This window comes from Carya illinoinensis, chromosome 3 (assembly GCF_018687715.1).
Source record: "Carya illinoinensis cultivar Pawnee chromosome 3, C.illinoinensisPawnee_v1, whole genome shotgun sequence".
In the NCBI taxonomy this organism is placed as follows: Eukaryota; Viridiplantae; Streptophyta; class Magnoliopsida; order Fagales; family Juglandaceae; genus Carya; species Carya illinoinensis.
In genome coordinates this window covers 50,731,462-50,741,833 of record NC_056754.1, presented here as the reverse complement: position 1 = coordinate 50,741,833, position 10,372 = coordinate 50,731,462, and the positions used below count along the sequence as shown (strand labels likewise).

Sequence of the window (10,372 nt, the reverse complement as noted above, 5' to 3'; positions counted from 1 at the left end):
CTATTCACCACTATCACGTGTCGATCTCATACGTCCTTAGCCGAAACTAATAGTCATTCCAACACACAAATAGTCTATTACCACTATTTCCATCATCTCGACTTATATCCGCAAATCAACATAAATCATTCCTATATTTGCTTAACTTATACCCTTAACATTAGCAAATAGCTACCGCTTAAAACTTTATACTGAAAATGACCTTAAAACTACTAATAATCCGTTCCTAAAAGTCTCCAGAACATGAGGTCTCAACTTCAGTCAAATTCAATACCAACAATTAAACTATTGTTTCCAAAACCTCGATGGATCTATTTCTTCCGAACCAATAAAAATCATTTCCTAAAATCTACTATTACAACCTCGAGTTAACAATAATCATTTTCTAAACTAGCTCGATATCTTCAATCCTCAAAGAAAAACACTAATTGGATCATTAGTTCCAATCCTCAAAGGAATCCACTCTAGAAAAACTTTCATATCAACAACTCAACTCGAATCAACCTCATTTTTAATGATTACAAACTAATCACTCACTAGAGTAAATCAAGCTACAGCACTAAGTCTGTAAAACTAAGAACTCAATTCTCATTATAAATCAGTCCTTCGACTCTGCAATTCTAAAACCTTTAATCAAGTAAGAATCATCTTCCGGAACTTCTAAGATCAAGGAACTTACCTCCCATAATAGAACAATCGACTCCCAAATCTTTCAAATTCTAAAACATTAATAGATAATAAATCATTTTCTGAAATTCTCAAGATTGGTGGTTTTAATCCAAATCATTCACCTTAAAAGCTTGTAAAATCTAAAGCCCCAATTGCCACCAAATTACTCATCCGAATCACGAAATTTACCACTCGAAATTTAATTATTTCCCCCCCAAAGCTTGCCGAACCTAACACCTTAATTACCATAAACTTATATTCCTAAAATCTATAAGGCCCCAAACTTTAAAACTTTAATGAAATTTCATAAAATCTATCCTTGAAATTTGTTGAACTTACAAACTACTACGCTATAGACCATTTCATAAACTCCACGGAACCAAAGGACTCAATTATTCTACTTCCCTAAAAGATCACCCAGATCATGCCATTCTCTTTAAGCCTCGATAACATATATATAAAACAAAACAAAACCACACAAGGCATTCATCACGAATGATTAGATTAGACTCATACCTACCATGACTCCAGCATTCTGAGTCGCTGGTGTCTCATCATCCACATCTCCGGATGTGACAGCATAAACCCGGGCTTGCACTGCTTGTCTCGGGTTGGTTCTTCCACCGTGTCTACCTCCACGGCTTCCTTGAACTCTGACGGGGCAATCCCGAGCAATGTGTCCCACTTGACCGCACCGGTAACACTGGGGTCCACTACTCATCCGACACTCGCCCTCATGAGCTCTATTACAAGCTCCACAAATAGGCACCCGTCCTCCCATACGAACACCCGAGGACGTTTGAGGTCGAGTTCCGTACCGCTGAACAAATTTCTAGGGCGAACCCGAGCTGCTTCCTTCACCAGAAAAATTCCGCCTCTTATGCCCTGGAGGGGAGCCCACACTCAGATTATTTTCCCGCTCCACCAGGGTGGCCACATCCACTAATTCCTGAAAAGTGGATATCCGATGGCTGACCACCATACGGCGTATGCCATGGCGTAGCCCCTCCTGGAAACGATCTGTTCGCATCTCCTCAGTGGCGACAAGGTGAGGAGCAAACCGCTCAAGTTCTATGAACCTCCGGGCGTACAGCTCCACTGTCGCGCCCCCTTGGACCAGATTGGAGAACTCTCTTGCCTTTTGCTTCCTTACCGATGCGGGAAAGAAGCGGTCATTGAACTCCTTCTTGAAATGCTGCCAGGTCACCGCAGCGAAAGATCCCAATTCCGATTCCAGCATCACCCTCTTGGTATCCCACCAATCAGAAGCGGTACCTTGCAAGAGATAGCTGGCGTAGAGTACTTGCTGTGCCTCAGTGCATCCACACACCTCAAAGGTTCTCTCCAGATCTTTGATCCATTTTCCAGCCTGAAGTGGATCCTCATTTCCAGTGAAGTGTGGAGTCCTATGCGCCAGGAAGCGCTCATAGGTGCATCCAGCTTGCACCATGCTACTAGACCCTCCTTTAAGGAAACAAATAAAACCATCATAAAACCAAAAACCAAAACCAACACCATACAGCAAGAAACAAAAGAAACCAGCATGCAAAAACATAACCAAATAAACAAAAACAGCAAACAAGTTCAAACAAATAAAACAAATCAAATAGCAACTTTACTTAACATAAATTTTAAAACGCAACTTTAAAAACATTCTGGTACTCCCTACGGGACATGTGGTTTTACCCAGAGCCAAACCGCTCTGATACCACCTGTGACGCCCCCAAAATCCCCACGCCTGAACATGGGGAAATTGAGACGTCCGGATGGTGACAACCCGGGTCACCATCCCATCGACGGGTGCCGAGTGTGTGCAAGGCAACAGATGTGTACAGAGAAACACGCAGCGGATAACGAAAGTCATAACTAAGTACCAGAATTTTTCTTAACGTAATACAAGCTGTTTAAAACATACATAGATAAAATATTACAAAACACAATAACAGTTTTAACAAATATAAAAGATAGCATCAGCAACCCGGCGGAGCCGCATCCTCGGGCTCAGCCTCCTCCTCTTCGTCCTCAAACTCTGCACCAAAAGCTACGGAACCACGAATGGTACCGCAGGTAAGTAAAACCCAAACACTACCAGATAAAAACACATAAAACTCAAACAAGATGCATGAACCATGCCCAATGCCCAAAGCCCAAAAACACCAGTTTTCCACACACGCCAAAAACCCTTTTGGCCCAAAAACACATCATTTCCGAAAAACACGCCAAAAGTCCATTTGGCCCAATATCTCGCCAGAAATCCATCTAGCCCACGCCAAAAGTCCCATTTGGCCTCATAAACCATTATACAATTTTAACCGTATGCACCATGACCTCCCCTAGGGGTCATCCGCACACCCTGGCTCCAGTGCCACACCGCAGAGTCCCACCACGCATGTGACACCTAACGAGCGATGTCCGGTTCCACGCCCGGCGCGTTCGTAGCCAAGCATCCTCTAGCCCTCGCTCCCGTCGTCTAGCGACAACTTAGGGGACGTCACTCAGTTTATTCCGCTCCCGAGTGACCAGAGGAGCTCCACCGAGATAATAACCCATCCCGGCTTAGGCTCGTGATACACACGCACCCGCAACACCACTCACGCCAATACACAGGCTTTTCACACACTGCCACAAACACACGTGCATGCACCATGCAATGCCATAATAATGCATAATAAAATAATCCAACAACATAAAACAATTAAACAGGCAACTCCGCCCTCCATCCATCCGACCCCCGAAACTCCTCGGACTCAGTCCGGAATCAACAACCAACAACAGTAAATAATTGAATGAGCAATATATATTAAAATCTGAAAATATGGTTTGGAAAATACTTACAGCGCTATATGGCAATTTTAGAAAACAAGCGGCGTTGCAAACGGCGGAAAAACAGCAACGTCACAGTGAAAATTCACTGTGGCCGTGGGTTTGAAAAACCCACTTTTGAACGGGGACAAACTAGGACACGAGATTGATAGGGAATGGTCTAGGGATGGTTGTGAAGCTATTGGAAGTGGCGAACGGCCGTGGGTGGCGGCGGAATGGCCGGATTACCCAAAACGGAAACTAAGCTCGTAGGAGCTGTTCCGGTGGTCGTTGGAGGCCGGAAATGGGTGGGTTAGGATGGCAAGGAGTCGGTGATGAAGTTGTGAAGAAATGGTGGCCGGAGGTGGAGCGACGGCGGCGGATCGGAGCAAAATCCGTGCGCCCTTCTTGGAGCTTTTCCGGCCAAATGGCCGGCCGGTTGGGGGTGGGTTTTGGAGGGGTGGTGCACCGGAGGGAGAGGAAGAGAATGGGACCGGTGGGAGGCCGAACGGTGGCCGGACGGCGGCGGTAGGGGCTGGAGAAGGTGACGCCGGCGTGAGGGAGAGGGAGGAGAGAGAGAGAGAGCACGGGGGGGTCCGAACGCGGGGAGGGAAGAGAGAAAAAGAAAAAAAGAAAAAGAAAAAGAAAGGAAAAAGAAAAGAAGGGAAAAAGAAAAAAAGAAAAAGAGAAAAAAAGAAAAAGATGTGAAAAGAAATGAGGTCCAATCCTCATTCCGGGAAACGAAACTAAACCGCCAAAAAGATTAAAAACCACAAAATAACTTAAAGAAATAAAACACAACCTCAAATAAATTAAAAACCAATTTAAAACACAATAATTTAAAATAAATAAATTAATATATTAAATAAATTAAAAACAACCCTTCAGTGAAAATACACGTAAAAACAGGTCATCACATAATAGGTTCCACCGCTTTCACAAAATTCTAAAAAATTAACTCATCTCTGACATTTTCACAAAATCAAAATTAACTATCTCTAAAAATTAACTTCCACTCATCTCAAAATCCCACAAAAGGCGAAGTGCAATCACTGTTCGTTCAACATGAATGGCGGCCTCTTTATAGGCATTAATTCGTGGGCTTCGTGTTTTAATTCATTCACACTGTTTATTTTCTCAGAATCTTCGACCGGTCTTATTCAACTATTGCGGTTTGACCCAAGTCACCCAACCATCGAGAGACAGCTAATAATAGGGGAGACAGACATATGTGTTTATACATAAAATGATCAAAACATGAACATTCAAACGGAGAGATTTTCATGAAAAGCATGCATTTACGACGTAGGTACCACGCCCAAAAGGGATCATAATTAATGGAGTCAAAAATTTGGAGAGTAGCTTCGGTTTATTTATACAAAATTCTTATTTAAATTTAAAATTTTCATATTATCATTATAATTTTTTTAAATTTCTATATATACAAAATATAATAAATAATTCATTTTTTTTCTTAACTTTTTTAAATTTTAAAATAATAATAATCATCTTAAAATTTAAAAGTTTCATCTCAAAATTCCCAATTGGCCAAACCGAACCGTAAGTTGTAATCAGGTTGATTCAATTACAAGTGTCGATCTCTCATGTCTCTTTGAGAATAAGTCCAAGTCATTAACTAATTGATAACGTACGTGCCCACACCTTATTGATCAGGTAAGGGAACGAGGTGGGAAACCAGATCATGAGGAGAAGACCTGCTGTAATTTACAAACTAGCTAGGCCTACTGCTATTTGTTCACGCCATCCATGTTTTAATAATTTATATAGCTAGCAGCTAGGTAGAGTCAAAACAATCTATACTACTTACCTACCATTTAATTGTTAAAAAAGAAGGAAAAAATATAGAGTTTTATTTATTTCAATCGAGTTTAATTACCACTTTTATATTTTTAGAAATATTTATGCATTTGCATGGCACTCTTTCTCTTATCCTGAAAAATGTCACGTCAATTACCCCATGATCAGTTTAGAAAATATATGTAACAAAAGTTATCGTACCTTTAAATATATATATATATATATATTGATCTCTAGAACTTAATATTAAAATAATTCAATTGAGCGGACTACTATTCGAGCTTCTTGAAAGCTGACTAAAAACGATGAGCAAGCTTAATTCATGTAATTTTAACTACTGCCAGCAAGCTGAGTCAACACAAAATTAAGGCCATGACCCATGATCATGAAGAAGATCGAAATACAAAAAACAGATCAATAATCTATATATATGTATGAACTGAATGGATCGAATGAGTATGTAGTACAGACTGATCATCATCGTATAATACATGTACAAACATGTGTTATTCAAATATAGATACAAAATAACAAAGTCAACCCCTGCAAGATCGACAAGTACTCTCCAAGTACATGGTAATTATAATCAATGAAGGAAACCCATGGCCATGGGCAAGAGTACTATGAACATATAGCCACCGGAAATCCTACTATTTGGGGCTGCATTTGATGGTCCTGGAGCCACCGGGCTTCCGGTGCCGGGACCGGATGCCTGACTTGAAGCTGGAGGCTTGGCGGTGCTTGGAGATGGACTGCTGCCATAGCCAGAAGGTGGAGTGGAGCCAGTGCTGCTGCCGGTGACGTTGATGGCAAGTTTTTGACCCAAGTCGCAGCGGTAATCGTAGGTGCTCGTGAAGTAATGCTCCCCGGTTCTAGTGAGGTTGATAACCGCCGGACTACTGTTATACAGCGCCATCGGAGTGCTAGTGTTGCAGCTGTCATAAGCTTCTTTGCTCACCACGGCGACGTCATCCGTTTTATTGTGAAAGTTGAAGACTGCATAAAAAGGTTCAAAGCAAAACCGGCTTAGAGAAGATCATATAAGAGGTCTTTTCAGCTTGTTTGTTGTAAGATGATCTTTACATACCTAGATGGTCTCCGACGATAAAGGTCTTGTTGTAAGCCCAGGTGATGTAAGCAATTTCACCAAGGGGAGGGACGACCCATCCCAACTCATCACCGACGGTGAAGTTTTCAGGTTTTGTTCTGGGCGTAGGACTGGGAGTGGGTCCCGGAGATGTAGTGACGTTGATTGCTAGCCTTTGTCCCTTGAAGCAGTTGTTGTCGAAGGTCCCTATGAAGTAAAACTCTCCGGTGGAATTCAAGGTGATTTTCGCCGGTCCTGTTTTCTCAAGAAAGATCGGGTTCGTTGAATTGCAGAGGAAGAAAGCTTCCTTGGATACTCTGGCTACGTCTTGTGATCCAGTTGTGAAGTTGAAGACTGATCATCCAAAACACCAAACCATCAATGAAGTTAGAAACAACAAAGTCATATATACATGCATATAAAGATCAAGAATTAATTAATAGCAGAAATTAACATATAATAATCGAAACGTGTTTTTAATTATCTCTTCATGCAGTATGAACTTAATGAATTATATACGTACGCAGAATGTCGCCAATGAAGAAGGTTTGTTTCGCAGCCCAAACGGCATAGAAGAGAGGGTCATCAGAAGGCGGAACAACCCACCCCGTGCTGTCTCCAACCACGTGTGTAGTCACTGCAACTGTGGTTTGTGCTAGAGCTCCGAAGAGTGCGAAGGCTAGAATGGCTAATCTGATCATTCTAGCCATAATCTTAATTAATTTGTCTGGTTTGATGCAACTTCTTTTTGCGTGTCTTGTTTCTGTTGGGTTTGTCTGTTCCTGCCAGATCAATCTGAGGATTAATGGAGTACTTGTGATCCTTTTATAGAGGTTTGATCAGATCGAAAATGGAAAAAACATACGATGGCTAAGCTTTTAATTGTCATATAAAGATTACGACTTTAAGGTGCACCCAAGTAATTACCCACGATGTGGCCTACCCAAAATAAATATTGTCAACATCCGTGACTTCTAGAACATCTTAGCCAACTAAAATAAACAAATGATACACAAATCATGCCTTTTTTTATTACATAATTCTTACACCTAATCAAAATTGGAGGTCGCAAGCATGTTAAATGCTGAGTTTTAATAAAAGAGTAATGCTGGTGACTAGTCTTATATAAATATTTTGTAAAAATGTGGATTATATGAAGAAAAGGTGATGTTTTCACACTTTTTTATAATATGATTTACTTTTTTATAAAAAAAATTGTACGAAATTTGTGTATTTAGAGTTTTTATATATAATTTATCTTGATAAAAAAGTAAAGCGACGTGACTTTGTAGCTAGTGGGACCATGCATGCATTGGATGGCTATATGGCCAGAACCCGACCAGCATAGGGTTGGCGGCCATATCGGATTGCACCCGGCTCTAGCGCGACTACTTGGCCTCTATTTGGTGGCTAGAGAGCGCGGCCTCCGGCTGACACCATATAAATAGTCAGATCTAAGCCATCTCGTGATAATGTTTTTTAATACTTTATGTAGAAAAACATTATTTGAGAGAATTTGTTTTTAGTGGCTTGGAAAATCCTTAATTATGAGTTTTTTATATTGCACATGATGCAGCTTTATGTTTGTCTCTAGGATGTTGTGAAAAACCATCCGAATCCAGAGGTTTTTTTCTTTTTTTGCCAAGTGGCTAATATTTATTGGAGATTTGTATGTAATGTTTGATTATAAATTCATATTAAATTAACAAGAACATGCAACTTTCAGTACTTTTAATCCGGCCAGCTTCATTATGCAAATTAAATAATATGATGTTTTTTTATGTGCTAGCTCTGAGTTTGGTAGACATTTTTGGTCAATTTCTTGAGGGTTTAATTAAACTTTTAGAAGTTCTTAAACAAATACGAACGATGCACGGGGCATGCACATATATATTGCCGTTTAATCTGTGACAACGTGACGTCGTGATCATGATCAGGAAATTAGTTATCTGAAGGCGATTGGCTTCTTAGAATTCCTCAATCAGTACTTTCTCTATAATTTCAATCAAGCAATTTCCAGTATGATCAAGTAATAATTATTAATTATTAATGAACATTAATTCATGTAATTGCCAGTACTTCATGAAAATATGTGTACATTACAGATATGCGCGCATGAGATGATCGATCAGGAGGGTTTGAACTTTGAAGTACTACTTTGTTTTGGTAGAAAGAAAAACAAACGGGCAGTACTTAACATGATCTAATTGGTAAAAAAGATCAGTATTAATAATATATAAAATATTTCAGGCATCATCAGTTGCGTGTCAATCAATCCATATATCATACTTCTTCTCGCTGGACGAATCGATCGGTTTTCCAATGATGGAGACATATAACAGATTTGTAGCTATCTTGCTTTGAAATTTTCCAATTTATTTTAATGTGTTAAAGTGTTGCAGACTTGCAGTAGCAATTTCAATGACAGTATTATAAAGTCTGGGCTTATATATAGATATATATATATATATATATATATTTATATTCATGATTTGTTTTAATAAGAATATCATCACTTTGACTCGTTCTATGTACATACACGCATCTTCATTTAAATGTTACCAAAACTAAAAATGTCATGATCTTAATACATGTATTAATAACCATGACATGATCATGCGGAATATGCATGCCTGATAGGAAGTTTATATATATAGTTACAACTCATGCATGACGGGACATGATTAATAATTAACAATGATTACGAACCGTGGAATATGAGCTGGTGGGCTCAGGAAAAAAATGAATGGTTGGAGTAGGTAGATATAATATAATAAAGATAACGATAATATTTATAATTAAATATATTTTGTGATTTAATCATGATGATCATGTGGAGTACTACCACACAGTTACATATTAGAATCGTTCAAAAGCTAGTAGCTAGAGAAGTCTTGAATTACTTGCAAAAGGTTTAATACATGGAGAAGAATTCCTTATGTTAATGTGATATCCCTTGAGATCCTACATTGATTAAGAATGAGAAGTTAATTTTGTTCTTTATAATGATTCTAATAAGACTCAAATTATATCATTGACTGATTTTTTTAAATTATAAGCTTAGATGTGGTTTGCGGGACTTAAGTCCTTCCATTTAAGGGAGATATTGATTGATAAGTCATGATAAGGGATAAGTAGTGTATGAGATCACACACTGCTTAAAAATGAGAAGTTCTTGCTTTTTATAATAATTCTAATGAGATTCAATTGTATTATTAACTAGTAATTAATTTAGAGTACTATAGATTATCCATATGTGGCAGCTTGGGTCTCCCTTAGGACATTAAATATAATCTTTAGGGTATTTTATCATCATGTAGATTATTTAGAAAGTACACAATCACATATTTTGATTAAAGAGAAAATTGTAAACTTACCGCATCACTTAACATGACTAGCTACTATATGAAAAGTTCTATTCATTATTTTCACACCACACATCATACATGTTTTTTTATTTTTTCCTTACCAAATATATGATGTATGGATGATGAGTAGAATAACTCAACTAGTTTAGAAGGAATAAAACTAAAAAAAAGTTTAAAAAAAAAAAGCCTGATTTGGTTTGGTAGAATCTCATCTCATCTCATCTTATATAATCAGTACAACTTTCTCAAACTTCTAGATAAAATATAATAAACAATTTAGTTTTTTTAAATCTTAAAATAAAAATTATATTAAAAAATTATATTATAATAATATTTTATTTAATTTTTAACTTTTATTTCATTTTATCTTATTTTATCTATATAATCAAATAAGGTGTGATGTTGTAGGATGAAAAACATTTGTTTTTAAATTTTCTGTAGAGGCGTACGTAATGGGGAATACCTACGTACGCGTGTTCTAGACACAGGCCGGCCAAGTATATATGTTGGGGGTAATTAGGTTAAATAGGAGTCAAGTTTGTAATGATCATGCATGTAATTGGATTTCTTTCAACTTTAATTACTAAAAGTGTCCTACAAGGTAACTCTCTCTTTGATAATTAGGCCG

At 38.3% G+C, this 10,372-nt stretch overlaps 1 protein-coding gene across 1 annotated transcript; it reads right to left on the bottom strand.

The window, feature by feature from the left end:
- Nucleotides 1–5,690: 5,690 nt before the first annotated feature.
- On the bottom strand, nucleotides 5,691–7,222 carry LOC122305151 (blue copper protein-like). The gene is made up of 3 exons (XM_043117485.1): nucleotides 6,900–7,222; nucleotides 6,377–6,730; nucleotides 5,691–6,285 (listed from the first exon to the last, which is right to left on the bottom strand). The coding sequence occupies exons 1-3, from the start codon at nucleotides 7,084–7,086 to the stop codon at nucleotides 5,876–5,878; spliced, it is 951 nt and encodes a 316-aa protein (XP_042973419.1). The 5' UTR covers nucleotides 7,087–7,222; the 3' UTR covers nucleotides 5,691–5,875.
- Between the last annotated feature and the right edge of the window lie 3,150 nt (nucleotides 7,223–10,372).